This window comes from Tachysurus vachellii, chromosome 6 (genome assembly GCF_030014155.1).
Source record: "Tachysurus vachellii isolate PV-2020 chromosome 6, HZAU_Pvac_v1, whole genome shotgun sequence".
In the NCBI taxonomy this organism is placed as follows: domain Eukaryota; kingdom Metazoa; phylum Chordata; class Actinopteri; order Siluriformes; family Bagridae; genus Tachysurus; species Tachysurus vachellii.
In genome coordinates this window covers 22240991-22260688 of record NC_083465.1, presented here as the reverse complement: position 1 = coordinate 22260688, position 19698 = coordinate 22240991, and the positions used below count along the sequence as shown (strand labels likewise).

The window sequence follows — 19698 nt, the reverse complement described above, 5'->3', positions numbered from 1 at the left end:
GCCTTAACTTTTCCTAGTTATTTTATTGCCTTTTGTATAAATTATGATATTAAGATTATTTATATAAGATATATTTATTCCTATTGCTGTGGGTCTCATCCAGCATCACTACCTACAGAGACCACCTACATCATTGACTAAAGCTAGAACAAGTGATTTAGCATATTAACATATTGTATATTTAATATATTTAGGGGCAAGGTGGCTTAGTGATTAGCATACCTCACACCTCTTGGGTTGATTCCTGTCTGTGCATTTTCTTCCTCTAGGTAGTCCAGTTTCCTCCCCAGTACAAAGACACGCAGACATGCACTGTAGGCTGATGGTGCGTGAGTTTGTGTGTGTGGGTGTGTATGTGGGTGTGTGAGTGTGTGTATGTGAAAGAGAAAGTGCTCTGTGATAGAAACCAGAGATGTCCATCATCAAGCTTGTGTCTCCAGTCTTATCTGCAAAAACTCTGTGCAGCTTCAGGCTTTCATTCTAGAGTCACATATTTTATTTACATGTACAATGAGTTACAAGAGAGAGTACCGGTTTTTAGATAAAAAATATGCTGGGTCAGAGTCATATGGATTCATAAACCACTCAATTTTACAGGTTGGTTGGCATTTAAAAACAAAAGAAAAGAAAAGAAAAGAAAAGGAAACAGAACAGAACAGAACAAAACAGAACAGAACAGAACAGAACAGAACAGAACAGAACAGAACAGAACAAAACAAAACAAAATAAAACAAAACAAAACAAAACAAAATTTACGTTAAACATGTATTTTGAAGATGTATTATACACAATTAATCTAGACTGAAACATTTAAAGTGTAAAATGAAATAAAAACACAGCACTAGCAGTTGTAGTTCTTCAATATAGCCACTTGATGGAGACAAAACTAAGGCGAAAAAAACACTTCTAGACATCTGCTCAAAAAGGGGCGCTGTCCAAGTGCTTGATTTTATAAATCAACATTGAATTCATTTGAATCTCTTTTCACTTTTTTATAATTGTGTATTCCAGTTATGGCCTTAAATCCATTGAATAATTAGAGACAGTTAATGATAGTAAACAGTGAGAATTACTAACTAAGTCAGCATCAAAACTGTAACTGCAAATAGTGATCCAAATCTGAGCATAAACCAGTACAGCAAGTACTCAGGTTCAGTGGTGAAGTCTTACATACTCTTACACTGCTCACATCCACTAGGATAGAGATACTAAAAAATGAATGATCTGGAGAAGGTCTGAGGAGCAAACAGCCTGGATAGCAGATGAATGAAATGAGCCGGTGGATGACTCATCTTCCAGGCCGCCATCTTGAGAGCTATGACTGGAGCTCAGTGAGTATCCTGGGACCCAATTACGCATCTGCCCCTTTCTATTTCTGAATAACCAAGATCCCATCTCACTCACAAACAAAGAAATGTGGCAAAAATAAACTGACAGGAGAAATATGGCAGATATTTTGAGGGAAGCATAAACAGACAAGGTGGATTAAATAAATAAAATGAAATAAAAAGAAGGATAGGATAAGTCCTCCATATATAACATGAAGTTGCTCCTGTATGGAAATACTCAAAACAGGCAAAGACAGAAAGGATGTAACACTGACACTTCAACTGAAGATTCCATGAGAAAAGGATAAATAAAAAGTGGCTGAATGTTACAAATGAAAACTAAGCAACACGATACTCACATGTTGCTATATTAACTACATTTCCTTATGCATCTTCAAGGGATTCATTCTTTTCTTTGAATCTGCAATTCTGACTGGAATTAATCATTAAGCAGATAATTAATTATAGATAACTGCATATATGCTACAAATAAGTCTATAACTATAAAAAAACATTAGGGGAAGTGGTGGGGTGGATGATTTATTCATATAAAAATGTCGTCAAGCAATTAATGTTTTATGAATGGGGATGACTTCATGTGAAAAGGAAGCCTTGGCAGGAAAGAAGTGAGAAAGAGTGTGTGACGTTTTCATCCATTCATGTTTCTCCACTGTCTGGCAATACGTTATTAATAGTCGGTCCCAGATTTATATATGAGGGGGTGCATGCCCCTACACTGATGATGAAGTACAACAACACACGCAACAGCTGAAACACAAAATTCTTCTGACTTTATCATCTGACAGCCTTCAAAGCCGCCCCCATGCTCTCTCTAGCTTTATCTTTCTCTCTCTCTCTCTCTCTACACACACACACACACACACACACACACACACACACACACACTCACTCAAGCACGTCAGGCAGATGACATACCATCCTGAGCCCAAGCACCCTTATCCAAGATCACAAGCATGTACAAACCCACAGTCAGGCCTGGCGTGGGGAATATTGATATAAAACCACCTACTATGTATATTTCTTATGCAAAATATATAAAGTACTAGCTTTTTCTTTTTTCTGCCATTCTTCTTTCAAACAAAACGTCAGATGATGATGTACTGAGTAAAACTGTCATGCGTGGTATTACAAAAGTTTCCGGATTGCAATCTTTCCTTTTGTTTTACGTCAAAGTATTAAGTAAGTAATTAAGTAATTACTGTAGGAACGATAAAAAGCTGATTTCTTGGGTCAGGTGTGCTCGAGGCTGAAAAGCAAATAAAGACAATTATATTTATCACTATTTTAAATTCTTAATGCACAAGCCTCAAAATGCAACCATTTTTTTTAAACCCAGTGTGAGATGCTCTGAATCAAAAACATGGTTAAATACATTGGGTTTTTATCTTTAGCATTTTTACTGGTTTTACAATATATTTTTTTTATCTGTGATGCAACCACAAATGTTGCTTAAACATATATAAACATAAAGAAGAATATCTGCTTTGACTTTCAGAGTGACTATGCTTAAAACACAGACACCACCTTATACTGTAATTCCAAGTATTGCTTTACTTTTTCTCTTACATGCATATTTGTAATCTGTCAATCAATGAGTTACATAAACTGGAAGGAGACATACTGTGTATATATATATTTCCACATATACATATACATACATTCCTTGTTGTAACTTTTTGTTGTTCAGTTACAACATAGAACTCAACATAGATGATTCTCACAGTGATGTGCCGTGTCGGGTTTCTGCTTTGTGCCAAGACCATAAGTTCTGCTTTGGTTCCATCAACCCAGAAAACATTATTCCAGAGGATATTTTACCAGAGTAACATCTCAGCTTGTTTTGATAACATTTTTGTCTTAATAGTGTAATTTGTAATCTAACAAACTTTAGTGCCTTCCTGGAACAGGCCTGTTTAGTTTGAAATCCCATAGCACTTGATTGAATAGAGGTGGATTATGTTCAGTTAATAATGAGACTTCTGGTGGCAGATGGTTACACCAGAACTAATTTATGGGTTTTACTGCAACAGGAGAGAAAACGATCAAAATCACAATGTTTACATTTACATTTTTTAGTACATTCATTTTCAGTATCATTGGATATTTTGTGTAGATTCATAACATAATTAGACTTGAATACATTTCCATCCAAGATCCTGTCATATTTTATCAAAAGTAATACGAGCCTACATGAGTTATCAATTCTTATGCATACATGATCTGAATATAAAAAAGTTGATTATCACACAGGAAGAACAGCCTACTTTTGACTGAGTGTTATGAAAAATGGTGCGTTTATAGAGGAAAAGGAGGGATACAGCGAGTTTTTCCAACAAAACACAAGCCTGATTGGAGAGTACAGCTGCATGATATGACACGACTGTTGATATTTGCAAATATGCCAGTACTCTTCATTTCATTATTACACATTTCAGAGCAATGTTGTCACATATGCTGTTACATATAGCTTATATACATAACTCAAAATCCTAACACCTCAGGGGCATCATCGGGGTTTGTGTGCTCATATAATAAATACTCTGATATTCTGGTAAGCTGGTATTCTTTAAATACATGCTACAAACTGCTACACTGGGTTTTGCTGTACTACACCATATGTATTTTACAGAATTACAAAACAGCAGTACGTTTTTGGCAGTACGGCAGTTTTCACAGCTCAGTAACATGGAAGAATATGCAGTCTGGTGATATTAAACAATAGCAGTGCACTACCCAGAGTGCAATTATACAACATAAAAGCCTTTCTCAGCTCATCAACTCCATCAGCCTCTCCATAATATACAGACGAAATCTGAAACTGAAATTACATTACATACAGAAAAGCAAATGTGCACAAGGAATAATGAGATTAGTGAAAAAGCTGAGCTATTCATCAGGTAAGGCATCTTCTGTGTGTTCCAAATATATTATTTGACACATAGTACACATAGAATATAGACTGCCACACCTTACACTCATCTTATTACTCACCTACTCATTTATGCGACCTGCCAATCATGTGGAAACTGTCCACAATCTTTAGATGATATTAACAACAAACATGAGGATGGAGCTAATAATGTGAGCTCAGTATCTGTAACTGTGGCATGGCTGTTGTTACCAGATAAGCTGATTTTCACACATATCACTCACAATAATTTACACAGTAAATACATCAAAAACACATCCAGTGAGTGACAGTTCTGCCAGTAAAAACACCTTGTTGAAGAGGAAGTGAGAGAAGAATCACCTAGCAAACTTTTCCCAAACTTCAACTATACAGTTTTGTGTCAAAGTAGCTTTAGACTTCTGTTCTTAGCTGACATTTGAGCATTTGACATGTTGCTTTCTGTTCGAATTAAGAATGGTTAATTGAATTACCATAGCTTTCCTGTCAGCTTGAATCTCTGACCTCTCTCATCAACATTGTTATTCATTTATTCATCTTCCAACATGTTTTATTTTTCTTGCTTTAAGAACTACTTTTAATATTTAAAAGAAATAATAAGAAATAATTTTATAAGAGCGGGGGCACGGTGGCTTAGTGGTTAGCACGTTCGCCTCACACCTCCAGGGTCCCCCGGTCCAAAGACATGCATGGTAGGTTGATTGGCATCTCTGGAAAATTGTCCCTAGTGTGTGATTGCGTGAGTGAATGTGTGTGTGTGTGCCCTGCGATGGGTTGGCACTCCGTCCAGGGTGTATCCTGCCTTGATGCCCAATGACGCCTGAGATAGGCACAGGCTCCCCGTGACCCGAGGTCTTTCGGATAAGCGGTAGAAGTTGAATGAATGAATGAATTCTATAAGAAATAGTATTAAAACTTATACTTGATTTTAGTAATATGCAATACGTTTAGTAAAATATGTTTAGTTTTTTAGGGGAGAAGATTTCAAGGTTTTAAGATTCTTGTGGTTTGATGCTTATGAATAAGGGAACTTAAACAGGATTATTGCTTTAAAATGGCAACAGAATCAGGAACCTAAAAATCTAAAAGTATTGTAAATTCTGTCTACCAACTCTGTGCACTCTCATTACCTCAAAAATATACTTTAGGGATGCTGATATTTATAGAAAGGCATCTGTTTTTATTTCCACTGACAGGTCTGGGCACTTCATCAGGAGAGAAGCTCAGGAGAGGAAACCATTAACTTCTGGAATCTTACTACAGAACAGAATTTAAAATAAATCTGGGTCAGATTTTTAAACCTTCATAATTATTAGAAATTTGATACCTATAATAGTCTGGCATTTTGATATCAAAGATTAATTAATTAATGAAATGCTAAATCAATTAGTTATTAAAATCACAACAAATCACTATTTAGACAATACAGTGGCTTGACAAAGTGTCATTCCCATTTCTCTCCTATTTCTGGGACTTCCTTTTAAAATCAAAATTGAAGGATGTCTTCAAACACCCTTTCGTCTTCTAATATTTAAATTAAAATCCTCAGAGCTTTTAGTTATGGTCACCAGCAGCAAGTGTTTAAGTGTGTCTGCACAATTTAGATCTAATCAACACAAATAAAGTCTCTTTTTGTTCCACAACAATATTTCACTACCTGCTTTTATCTGAACAGTGAATGTTTAACTTAATGATGAGTAAAACTTCACCAGCAGTTCTTTAATTTTTGGGCATTATTGGACAAAAGGTAGCTGCAGATGTACTTCACAAGTGATCATATTATATAATCACTCACTCACTTACTCACTCATTCTTTCAATTATTCATTCATTAGTTCAGTCATTCATTCATTCATTCATTCATTCACTAATTCACCCTGTCACTCTGTCACTCACTCACTCACTCACACACTCACTCACTCACACACTCACTCACTCACTCACTCACTCTGTCAGTTGTTCACTCACTCATTCAATGACTCACTCACTCACTAACTCACTCACTCACTCATTCACTCTGTCACTCACTCACTCACTCACTCACTCTGTCAGTTGTTCACTCACTCATTCAATGACTCACTCACTCACTAACTCACTCACTCACTCATTCACTCTGTCACTCACTCACTCACTCACTCACTCTGTCAGTTGTTCACTCACTCATTCAATGACTCACTCACTCACTAACTCACTCACTCGCTCATTCACTCTGTCACTCACTCAGTCATTCAGTCTGTCACTCATTCATTCACTCACTCACACATTTATTCACTCATTCACTCACTCACTCACTCACTCACTCTGTCAGTTGTTCACTCATTCATTCAATGACTCACTCACTCATTCACTCACTCACTCATTCACTCTGTCACTCACTCACTCACTCTGTCAGTTGTTCACTCACTCATTCAATGATTCACTCACTCATTCACTCACTCACTCACTCACTCACTCACTCACTCTGTCAGTTGTTCACTCACTCATTCAATGACTCACTCACTCACTCACTCACTCACTCTGTCAGTTACTCACCCAGTCACACATTCACTCATTCACTCACTCACTCATTCACTCACTCACTAAAACAGTAACTGCTATTTATAGGTTAGGGTTGACGTCAGTCTAAAGTCTGTCACAGAACATCACGCACACACACCCTTTCACAGACTCATTCACAACTATTGGAATTTATCCTAACCAAAACACCTAAGGCCATATTTTTAGGAGGTTGGCAGAAACCCACATGGGCATAGAGAGAACATACAATTAAACTCTGCACAAGGAAATCAAAATATTACAGTGAACATAAAAGAAATCTGGAATTAAATACATTGTGCATTATAAAAGGTTAAAAAATGACCATAAATTATTCTAGAGTGAAACTGTTAATTTTCCTGACTGCTATTTTTCCATTACTGCATGATTTAAAGAAACTTTCCTCAACACGTATGCAATAATGATAATTCCTGTCCAGAATTGGTCAGTTGCTCTATGCCTGGCCTAACTTATGCTGGGTTTTTAAACGTGGCAGTGGCAGATAAATTCACGTGGACTGTATTTCTCCTTTGGTAAAAGCAGTCTAGAAAACCAGAAACATGATCAAGAATCAAGTCAACAACCATTATTCAAGAGGCTTGATAATGGCTGATGATATTCAACAAAGATTATATACTTCATTAAGTGTAGTTAAAAAGATGTTACTTCACTGTCTACTGTCTCATCCCTATTATCAGCCTGTTTAGTAAATGCAAATGAACAAATGATGAATTAATAAAATGTACAGTATTGTTGCATCTGTTTACTCAAATCATTTTTAATCATCCATTTTAACCAAGCACTGAGTGCCAACCCATCACAGGGCACAATCACAGACACCCACACACCCACACACAAAAGACAGTTTGACATACCAGTCAGCCTAAAACACATGGGCTGGGAAAGGAAAGCGCACTGGGACAGCATGCAGGGTCAGCACACATATGGTGGAGGTGGGGATATTTAAGAAATATATTTCTATTCTTTATAATTTCTCAATAGGGGGGCACGGTGGCATAGTGGTTAGCACGTTCGCCTCACACCTCCAGGGTCGGGGTTCGATTCCCACCTCCACCTTGTGTGTGTGGAGTTTGCATGTTCTCCCCGTGCCTCGGGGGTTTCCTCCGGGTACTCCGGTTTCCTCCCCCGGTCCAAAGACATGCATGGTAGGTTGATTGGCATCTCTGGAAAATTGTCCGTAGTGTGTGATTGCGTGAGTGAATGAGAGTGTGTGTGTGTGCCCTGTGATGGGTTGGCACTCCGTCCAGGGTGTATCCTGCCTTGATGCCCAATGACGCCTGAGATAGGCACAGGCTCCCCATGACCTGAGGTAGTTCGGATAAACGGTAGAAGATGAATGAATGAATGAATAATTTCTGAATATATTAGATATATATCTACATAAAATATAGTGTACTGATTTGTACCTTTTTTGTCACTGTGGTGGTTCCTCAACGGAGCATCCTTTGTATTTTTATTGTGGTTAAGCAATAAAATCTTGAGCTAAAATCTAATCACAGACCATTTATGTACGTTCAGTCTTAAGGTACATAAATAGCCAATTATTAGATTTTAGCATATCCAGAGGAAAGTTTATTAAAGGTATAAAAGATGTGCCCATGAGCGTAACAGCCCCCGTGACAAGGCTTTTGTTCTGAGCATTTTTCATTTTTCTCCAGATGAAGATATTATTTTCATGAGCAGACATACACAAAATATGAAGAAACACACAATGGCTCTTCACCCATTCCTGTACACTGTTGCTATAAAAATAATAATAAGTCTATTTATTTAGCTTGCTTTTTTCTCTAGACTGATGTTATGAAATCATGAATTTGATTACTCTGAAATCACTCAAGAGGTGTTATCGATCAAAGCTTTTTGTCTTATTCAGACACACTGTGTATGTGTGTGTGTTTCCATACACTTATTTGTTTGTGCACAAGCAACAGAGACACGTGAATTCTCCACTTGAGTTCCATTGCTCCAATGACGAGTGATGACGCACCCCATTTAAAACCGTCTGCCTCCCTGCAGGATTACTGCAATGTAGAGAGAATGTTTGTGTGTGTGTTTGTGTGTGTGTGTGTGTGTGTGTGTGTGTGTGTGTGTGTGTGTGTGTTTGGGAGGCTTACAAAGTGAGCACTGTCACATCATAAGGCTTCCAAAGGATTTTTTTTTTTTTTTTTGCAATTAAGCCTTCCAAGAATGTGACTCAAAACTCTCACTTCTCTCACTCCTCCTCTCCTCCAACCTTTCTTGAATTCTATCCATTTTTAAAGCACTCATTGGCCCTTTCTACTTTTTCATTTATCCATCTTTTGCTGCCTTCTTCCCTGAACACTGTAGTTTGGGCATTTTAGTGAGTGTCAGATTTAAAGAAGATGAAACAGACCCAGTGAGCTGAGCCCAATGTGTGCAGTGGAATAAAACAGTGAAGAAATGTTGGACCTTTAAAAAAAAACACCCACTCAAATCTGGCTTCACGCTCTCACTCTTTTTTCTTCCAGTTTCCTCCTGGTATTAGACGGACAGATGTAGAAACTCACATTGCTTTACACAATGTAAAATGTGTTTTAATGAAGATATATAATTGAACCCCAAAGACAAAGACAGACAGACAAAAAAGAGACAGATAAATAAAAATAAACCTCTTTAACATGGAGTTTAAAGACAGACAGACAGACAGACAGACAGACAGACAGACATACATAGAGAGAGAGAGAGAGAGAGAGAGAGAGAGAGAGAGAGAGAGAGAGAGAGAGAGAGAGAGATGGTGACACTGACGTAAATCCTCAAAAGGAGGGAGGGTGTGAAAAATGAGTGAATGTGTTAATGGGAGCGAGAGATGGAGGGAAAATGGGAGAGAGGGATTAGATCTACATGGCAGATAAAATATGATAAAGTATGAAGAAATGCATGCAAATGTATAACACAGTAAGCACTAATCAATGCCAATTTGCTGTGATCAGCCTACATGTTGAATTATTTGTGTTTGTGTGTACTATTTGTAAGGACAGTTCCAAGCATGCAGTTACACAAAAATTGCATTCATAATTACCTGCAAAATAGCTCCTGACTTGTGTGTGTGCGTGCGAGTGAGTGAATTGGACTTCTAGAGTTTTGTGTGAAAGCAAAATCGCAGTTCATGTACGTATGTTTCACGTGGGGGCGAACTTCCAGCTCGCAGCTATCTCTGACAAATCCCAACTTCCGTACTCTGAAAAAGATCATCTTAACCCCGTCCCCCCTTATCTGTCTCACTTTCTCCTTTATTCCTTCACTCCATTCACTTAGCCAGTGAGTCACCAGCGATCGTCACTAATATTCATTGATCGTCAGCATGCTCCTCCTTCTTCAGCCAATCCATTTTGTCTTACTGTTGACTGGCATAGCTATTGGCCAGTAGGCTCACAGATGGTGAGTGGGTTGGTGAGGGGGCACTGTTTGCTTGGTGCATGCTGAGAGAGTGAAATTTGGCCTTGTAATTTAACTGCTCTATGTAGGATAGCTTACGCAGACAGGGCGAGAGAGAGAGAGAGAGAGAGAGAGAGAGAGAGAGAGAGAGAGAGACAGAGACAGAGACAGAGAGGGAGTGAGAGACAGACAGACAGACCTGATGACAGCATAAGCATTTCACTATTGTGTCTAAGTGTGGATCAGCTGTTGAACTCCTTTTAAATAATACTTTCAATTATATTATTATTTGTGTGTGTGTGTATGTGTGTGTGTGTGTGTGTGTGTGTGTGTGTGTGTGTGTGTGTGTGTGTGTGTGTGAATGTGTGTGTATGAGTGTGTGTGTGTTTTATTTAATTGTGAAAATGTGAATTGTACTCAAGTGCCTTTGGCTTCTGGATGGCATCCAGACAACGAATAGAGACTCCCACACAAAATTAAGTTGAAAAGCACAGATCATCATTTATTTCTCTTTTTACTAAAAAGACAGCACTTAATTCTTGACACACATTAAATGAATCACACACAGACACACAGATACCTTGGGTTAAAAGGTATAACTAAGCTTTGGTCATCTTTGAGAGCCTTGAGAAAAAAAACCAAGGTTACTCGTGAGCACCTATTTGTAGTTTGACCTTTCCCTTATAGCTGCTGTTTGCTTCACACACATTATGTTACATATAGAACATAAATACAGAATACTCAGATAAGCTTTGTCATGGCAACATTTAAAACATCTTGTGAAAAGACAGAGACATGAGAGAATCCTTCTCACACAACAGCACCATGCAGATAAAATAAAATAATCTATCTAAAATAAAAATTAATCTGAGGCTCAGGATATCGGTTTCTCTCTTCCATCATACTTCTCTCAGTTGATCGCTTGGTCAGACAACCTCAGCATGAGATGCTGCAGGACATTAAGTTTTTTTTTTCCATCTCAATGCATCTCTGTTTTCCTCTGAGCATTTCTCTATCTCACTCTGCCACCCACATCTACCCCTGCCTTATACTCCCTCTCTCTCTCTCTCTCTCTCTCTCTCTCTCTCTCTATCTAACTCTCTCTCCCTCCCTCTCTTTCTCTCTCTCTCTCTCTCTCTCTCTCTCACACACACACACATACACTATCATTCACTATCATGTGTACTTGCTCTTTTCACCTTAACTGTTCTATTTAAGACAACCAATTCCCTCTCTATCCTCTGGATCCTTGGTATCTCTTTAGGCAGGCAGTGAGAGAGAGAGAAATAAAGAGCCTAAGGATTTGACAGCACAGATGGAGAAGGGAAGGAAAGAGAAGATAAGATAAGATAAGAGAAGAGAAGAGAAGAGAAGAGAAGAGAAGAGAAGAGAAGAGAAGAGAAGAGAAGAGAAGAGAAGAGAAGAGAAGAGAGAAAATAAGTGAAGAGAAGAGAAGCTCTTTTTTTCAGTTCATTGGTCTCTTAAATCTCTTCCTCTATTTTCACTGATATCAAGGTCTATTAAATTTTTTTGATATTTCTTAGAAATTATTTTTTATCCATTGACTGGAAGTCTGTGAATTAACTCATTGGTTCATCGTGGGGGATTTGGGTTGGTTGATTGTTGGTATGAAGTTCTCACAAAATTTTGATTTTGTTCTAAATCTTACAATAATTGAATTCTTAGATGTTAAAAGGAGAGTCTCACAGCCAGCAAAGTAATAGACAAATCTCTTTATATTTGAAAAAAGGGAAAAATTGAAAAAATGTCCATGACAAAGTTTCACATAAAAGACATAGGCAAATACATTCACAGCAGTTCTTGCTGACAGGTTGATCTCACTAATCAGAGACAACAGACATGATATCAGTCACATTCTGAACTAATCAGAGATCAGTAAACATAAACCAACAGATCAGTAAACATGAGACTTTCTTTGCTCTATGTACAGCTTTCCCATTGATGATGATGTCATGGTATATTTACAGGATGTTACAGATGATTAATTGCTATTAAAAGACAAATGAGAAGAAAAAAGTCATGTTCTCCTGCATTTCTCTGCCTTTAGAAGACTGTGTTCTACTTCTCTTACATTCTGTCTCACTCTTATTATCTCTCTCTGTCTCTTTCGTGTTCTTTCTCTCCTGCAGTCCCTCTGTCTGTGTCTCTCTCTCTCTCGATCTCTTTGTTGCTGTCTTTCAGACACCTCTTATCTTCTTCTATTCATCACTCTCTAATTAATCTTACATAGATTTTCCTCACCACTTTTAATACCTTTTCTTTCTACTTTCATATTCCATCACACTGCTTTCCCTTAATATTTCGATATCCTTTGACATCTGTTATAATTATTATTTAAATATAATTTATTGATTAAATTTGTAATGTAATCTAAAGAACCGTTAATACCTTTAACTGATAAAACCAGTATAGTGTTAGAAATTATGTCTACCTAACATTACTGTAAGCAGTGCCAATAGTAGCACTGAAACTGTAGCACTTTGAGTAACAGTATTAACTGCAATTAAAAAGACAGTTATAGTCATAGGACCATCACAAGCAGCATTTACAATAGCCAAAATAGCACTAATAGCAGCCAAAAATGGCAGAAGTATACAAATGTTGTACATAAACCTAGGATGGAACCATATATCCCCAGTCCATAACGACTGTGATATATATGAAAAGTCCACACGGAAGGAGGACAGTGTACCTGCTGACTTAACAAGCCCTCTGGTAGTAGCTATCATTCCCTTCCATTGTGAAAATGGCCTGCACTGCAGTACCTGCCCTGAATTCCCTGCTTCCCCTACTGTACCCTAAATCAGTGTAGTGCCCTCTAGTTGCTTGGATAGCCTAGAGGCTCAAACTGAACAGAACAAAGATACAGTTAAGGTAGAAGTTAAACAGGAATCAGGTATATGAGAGTTAGGTTGAGTAAAAGGGGTCTTCATTCCTCCAGAGAGGGGAAGAAGAAATGGGGGATCAGGATCCCTTACTAAGTTACTAAGTTTCAGCCAAAGAGAAGATGGAGAGATACAGTCAAGGTGGACATAACAACTAGCAAGAGAGTGGAAGGTAAAGAAGAAGATGAAGAAGAGAAGGGTGGGATGGTGTCAAAGTCAGGGCATTCCAATTCGAAGCAGCGCAGCGAGGTGATACCTGCATCCTCATTGCCATAATTGGCCCAATATTCTTCTTTTTCTAACTTAGGAAGCAGTGCTTCTTCCTCACCCAGCTCATACTTCGTGGATGTGGATGTGATTGAGGGTTTGCCACCAGAGAAGGGATGGGCTTTCACGGTTTCTGAGCTCTTTTCAAAGATACCCTTGGTGGAGCTAACAGGTTTGTTCTTGGAGAACCACCAGCGGGTCTTGGTGCTGAAGGTGGTGGTGGTGGATCCAGCCAGGGAGCCAGGGTCTGGCAGGGGGCACAGGGCAAAGTCCATCTCACGCAGGAAGCGGAGGTCCAGGCCACGGCGGGAAGCAGGAGTGGCACAGAGCAGCTCTGAACTGGAGATGCGGTTGGACCTGAAGAACTCCCAAAGTGGGCGAGCCTCACAGCCACAGGCCCAGGGATTGTTGTTGAGCCGCAGGAACTGGATGGATTCCACATCACGCATTGCCTGGCCAGGGAGCTCAGCCAATGTGTTGTTGAAAAGGAAGAGCATGGTAAGGCGGCCCAGGTCACGGAAGGCGCGGCGGTTGACTTGACGAATGCGATTGTCGTGCAGCAGCAGGCGGTCCAGGTTGACCAGCCCGCGAAACACATTCTCGGACAAGGTGCGGATACGGTTGCCATGCAGGAACAGCTGGCTGAGATTGATAAGATCAGCAAACAGGTCATCCTGGAGGAAGTGGAGCTGGTTCTCTTGCAAATAGAGGTACTGCAAGCTGTAGAGCTTGTGGAAGATGTCATGGGGGAGGGCGGCCAAACGGCAACGGTGCATGTGAAGACTCTGCAGCTTCTCTAGCCCACGGAAAGCTCCACCCTCCAGGCGGCGCAAATGAGGGTTATCACCCAGATCCAGCTCCTCCAAATCATGCAGGTCACTGAAAGCACCAGCCTCAATCCAGGTAATGTTGTTGGAGAAGAGCCACAGAACCTGAAGAGCAGGAGAGCAAGTGTGCAAGAAAAAAAAGGTGGGGACGGTGAATGAAATAAGATGGTTTAAAGGGGTGTAGTGATGGGTGTGAAGAAAGAAATACACATTGTGGGATGAGCAGGAGGAGAAAAGCAGAGGTAAATAAAAATAAAAGTTATGAAAGACCAGAAAGTGGTAAAGACAATATGGATTTGAGTAAAAAAAAAAAACAGACAGCATAATGAGAGTTGGATAGTAATGAAAAATATATATAGAAGAGAAAGTGATAACAGGTGAAAAAGGGGAGAGGAAAGAATAGAGAATTAGTTCAAGGTTACAAATGTACACTTAATCATTTACAAGAGAAATACTAACTCTTACATTCTCACATTTTCTCTTACAAACTCACATACCTGAGTTCCAAAGCCAAAGGAGCCCACTCTCAGCTCTGTGATGCGATTGTTTTGCAGAAAGACGCGCTGTGACTCGTAGGGGACACCGGAGGGCACGAAGGTGAAGTTCTGCGCCTGGCAGCTCACGGTCATGGGAGTCGGGTAACACACACACAGGTGTGGGCAGCTCTGCACAGGTGCAGGCTTAATCACAACCAACCAGACCACCAGCCAGAGCGAGAGACCACCTATGAAAACACATAGCATTCCATTAAGATATGAGCTCTGACTCGAAAGCATGATCTTGGTTCTAATGCATCTCTGCTTTACCATAAATTTAATCAGGCAAAACACCATGACAGTCAACTTCAGTTTAGCAAAATGTATTTTGAACATCTGAACATTTATTAACATTAACATGTTTAGACTAAATGTTCATAAAACAAAGTATAAAGTAAATGAAAACAGTCATCGTGGTTCCACAAAATGCTTTACACAAGTTTGTAAGTTTTCTCCTCAGTTTGCGTAACACATATTCCTTTGCCTATTTATTACAAATATTTTTAAAATGTACTTAAAATACAACAGCAGAACAATATTTTAGTGAAAGAGATATTTGCAGTATAGTACACAAGGGAAAAAAAGCAAATTGTAGAAGTAACTTACTCTTAAAGTCGTGCGCCATGGAGCTCCGTCGGCTCCGCGTAAAGAGAGAAGTTTCCATTCCGAACCAAAGACGAAAGCGAGTTAGCCTTAAGGAGGCGAGCGTGTCCTTGCTATCTCCGCTGATGCTCTGGTTCCTGAGTCGGAGCGACTGATGAGAGCGAGTGCCGAAAGCTCGCACCGGCCACCGTTTATAGTCGCCCAGCGGCGCGGCGCCTACGTCGGTGGGCACCACGGAATCTCTCATACGTCATCAGCCGGGTCAGGCTCGAGCGAGGGGGTGGAAGAACGGAAGAGGAGGGGTATTGTTGCCAGATTGCTCAGTGTCCGGGGCCACTGTAACGGAATGAAAGGTATTGGTTGGATACTACATGTGGGCTTAACTAATTATGGGTGTATTCGGTAATGCTTTGCGCTTTGTATACTTTTTTAAAAAAAAATAATTCTTATTTGTATTTGGGAAAGCTTGCTTATATTGGATTAATATGTATCTTTAATGTGTTTTACACTGTTAATGGATGCGATACAGTAGAACCGATCTGGCAACCCATAAGAAAGCGCAGAAAGAGCGCGCGCACGCACACATAGGAGCGAGGAATAGAGGACGTAAATGAGTGCATCCGCCCTACGAGAGCGCGCGCAACCGATAAGGCAAAAGGGAAGTTGGGCTGTGCGCAGATTGGTCAACAAACTCGCGTTATGGTCACCGAGTCGCGCGCGCACGAGAAAACGGGAGGGTAGGGAGGGGGGGTTGATGGGAGAGAGCGGGCATAATGCCCGTTAATGATGACTAGACCGAGAAGAGGAGGGAAGGACAAGAGAAAAGTGTGCACGCTGCTCGTTTCTTGGCATCATTTGGAAGTGGTTTTCCTGCGCCTGTCATAGTGAGAAGCTTTTAGTGGCCAAGTTATACTTTGTATAGGAGTTCAGTTTACTTGAATCTCCAAGTGAGGTCCGTAACCTACTCTCTTCTAAATAAATGATTTTTAAGCGTTTACTGGATAAATTAAAGTTTCATTGATTTGGAACACGTTCTGATAGTTAAACACTTGGTGGTACCCATATGGTTCTTTACAGAACTTTTAGGGGTTCCTCCAGAGAATCAACTAAAGAACCTTAAAAGTGTTAATATATTTTTTTTTTGATGGTGAGATAAGCATGTATCACACTTTTAGCTGTTATATATTTTTAATATTTACAAAATGAACATAAACAAAATCATAGCTCAAATAAATAAAATAAATAATTGTATATAAAGAAATTTTAAAAAACATACCTAAAGTACACATAAGGTAAATGAAATAATACTGTGTGTTGAACCATACACTAATACTTGAGAGTGTTAATATTTGTAGGAAATTGCTTTCCGTCTAAACCATGTTTAAAATAATTGAGTCAAATACATTCATTCATGGGCACTGTTCTACAGTTGAAGACACATTTACATTGTTTGTATCTTTAAAAACAAAGGATACATGTGAACAGTACTTTATTTTCTGTTAGTGTGCTACAGTCAAATACACTTAAAGTTTCTTAATAAAAAATGACATCAGCGTTAGGCAGACAGACAAAGTGACAGACAGACAAACAGATAGGCAGAGAAAACATGAAGAGCCTGAGGATGTCCATGTTATTCAACAACGCCTCCACTCGCTTTCAAGTTTTGGATACCGCATCCCTCTCTTTTTCCTCCTCCACACCAACACATGCATGACTGGACAAACAGGCTTTCCCCGCTCAACCTACAGCAAGTAACCAGCTGGGAGTTTTGTGTCAGTTTGTGTGTATATGTGTGTTTGTATGTGTGCATATATGTGTGTGTGTGTTTGTGTGTGCATGCGTGACTCTTTGCATGTATCATCGCCAAGCCAGAGGCATAGCATGACTGACACCATTTATACAAATCCGTGCCAGAGAGGAGGAGAGTAAAAGAGCTCAAATGACAGAGAATCAAAAGTTCAAAGCTGACTAAAGATGAAGAAGAATATAAATGCATGATTAATAACAAAGGAGTCAGATAGGTGAAAGACATGATCAGTGAAACATACTGAGTTTTCCAATCGATTTGAGGTTGGGGTGAATCAGGATAGAAACGTGATTTTCACTCAAAATAATTATAAAGAAACATAAAGAATCATAAAGAGGCATATTCAAGGAGAATCAGTGACAACGTATTATAAATGTAATATAATGTACATTGTACATATAATGTAATGTTAAAAATTGACCTTAAAAAAATTAAGTCATTATTTAAAGATCTAATGGCATTGAATGTTTATTAATAATGATGGCATGACATATAACACTATAGAAATCTACAAAGATGGAAATTTTTGTCCAGGATGGATTAACAACAATTTTGTAATGAGAGGACAAAAAGCTTAAAAACATGATGTCTATAGTTTACAATTGTGATGTGTGATAGTTTTGGAGAAAAGTAAGAGAAGTGAGCCACAAAGAGCAAGACTTTAAAAGTGCTTTTTTCAATTATTAATTAAAGTAATGCTGTCTAAAAGTCAAACATTTTCAAGCTCTCCTGAGCAAGATAGCCAATTAAAAATCAGTCTACACTTTTTTTTATTCGTGTGATGAAAGCCAAACTCGTATCCTATACATAATTCAACCAACGCTGTGCAGATTTTTAGATTTTACTTTCAAACAACTTTAGATTTCAAACAAATCTAAAGACAAGTCAGCTAGAAAATATAGACACAAGTGAATAGAAAATTGGTAATCAGTACTATTAACTCACTGGGATCAAGGAGTCAACCAAGAAGATGAATAAGTCACATAAAATCAATGTGCACAGTCATAAAATCAATAAACACAAGTATTAGAATTCCTTGAAGAAACATAAATTAACTAAACAAGTAAAACTCAGTGTAGGATGGTTGATACACCGCCACTAAGATAATACTAGGATTAATATAAAAATGATTTTGTACATTTTAAAAGAGCTAAATTCTTATAAAAACAGAAGCTGGACGATTTTTTTTTTGCATTTGGGACAGAGATGTAGTCTCTGATGAAGATTAGGGACAACCAAGGCTGACTATTTTCCCTTGATTTATGTATATCTAGGCCACCACTGCACTTTTAACACCTCTAAGACTAGCCCTGAAACAGAGCTGACTTCTTCATGCGTCACCATAAAAGTAATACAAATAAGGCAGAGAGCTAGCAATGACGTTATGAACATGGAGGTTGAACAAAGCAATTTCCAGCTGTAGGAGGAATAGAGCATGTGTTTTCACACATATTATAGCAGGATTTTTTTTACAACTCTTTACGAATATAGGACATTACTGGGCCAGGATTTCTGAAAAGCTGCAACAGAAATAACTGTAATGATTTCATTATGTTTTATTGGATTATTATGAATAAAATGTCCTTTTAAATACGCTTTAGCCTGTGTGAGCTAACATCTGAAATAAGCAGCAAGAATTTCATCAGCTTTTAGAAAGTCAAAACCCGACAGAGAGCATTTCTACTAATCTCTAAACCTGTTTCTGAGGAAATAGGCTAGAAAATAAGCGCCCCCTCCCTTCCATGGCTTGTTGACGGGCGAGTGGCAGAATGCGATATGTACCCATGTGCCCTCGTGTCTGTTTTCTACGCGTGTAAGGAAATGAGAAATAATAATAGGAGGATTAATAAACATTAGCAGAACTAATCCTCGTGAATATGGAGCATGCTGTAATGCTTTAAAATGACCCTGAACATTATATATTTATTTAAGAAATTTCTATTTTCATAACTTTTAAATGAATTAGGATTACAGTTATTTGCAGAGGTTAACTGAAAAGTGTCATGCTTTCTTTCACGAAATAGTAGGAACTGAAAATTCATACATTTTCAGTAATGGGTTGGATTAAGAACCTGGGGGCTAAAAATTCTGTATGGAATATGTGACAAGCAAATAAAATGTAAGATTGTATCATGTTTTAATACGCAACCCTGCTATACAACATCAGGGTTTCATCACATTAAGGGGGAAAGGACATTTCAAATATCATAAAATAGGTGGCACAGAGGTGCAGATTGTCATTTCAAGGGTCTGTGGTTTGGTCCTGAATTTGGTTACTGTCTGTGTGTAGTTTCTACGTCTTCCCTCTGTGTCTGTGTGGGTTTCCTTTATGGTCCCTAAAACATGTTTGTATGTTTAAATGAATGTGTGCCCTGTGATGGACTGGTGATCTATTCAGGTTGTATTCCTGTGTCACAGCTTCCACCAGGAGTCTGGTCATCAAAAAGCTGCTACTTACTGTATATGAGTGATTGAATGAATGAATGAATGAATGAATGAAACTTTCTCTTTGTAGTTTATAAGCTCAAACACAAAACTCAAAAT

General features: G+C 38.6%; 1 protein-coding gene across 1 annotated transcript; it reads right to left on the bottom strand.

The window, feature by feature from the left end:
* Window positions 1-11926: 11926 nt before the first annotated feature.
* rtn4rl2a (reticulon 4 receptor-like 2 a) lies at window positions 11927-15566 on the bottom strand. Its single transcript, XM_060872961.1, has 3 exons — window positions 15351-15566; window positions 14706-14932; window positions 11927-14313 (listed from the first exon to the last, which is right to left on the bottom strand). Exons 1-3 carry the CDS (start codon window positions 15406-15408, stop codon window positions 13222-13224), a joined length of 1377 nt encoding a protein of 458 aa, XP_060728944.1. The 5' UTR covers window positions 15409-15566; the 3' UTR covers window positions 11927-13221.
* Between the last annotated feature and the right edge of the window lie 4132 nt (window positions 15567-19698).

Bases quoted from the DNA above. Each gene is read 5' to 3' on its own strand.
- rtn4rl2a (XM_060872961.1), bottom strand. From the start codon at position 15,408: ATGGAAACTTCTCTCTTTACGCGGAGCCGACGGAGCTCCATGGCGCAC. The intron at 14,933-15,350 runs GTAAGTTACTTC...GTGTTTTCATAG, and splicing joins CATGGCGCACGACTTTAAGA to GTGGTCTCTCGCTCTGGCTG. The intron at 14,314-14,705 runs GTATGTGAGTTT...CCTGCTCTTCAG, and splicing joins CCTTTGGCTTTGGAACTCAG to GTTCTGTGGCTCTTCTCCAA.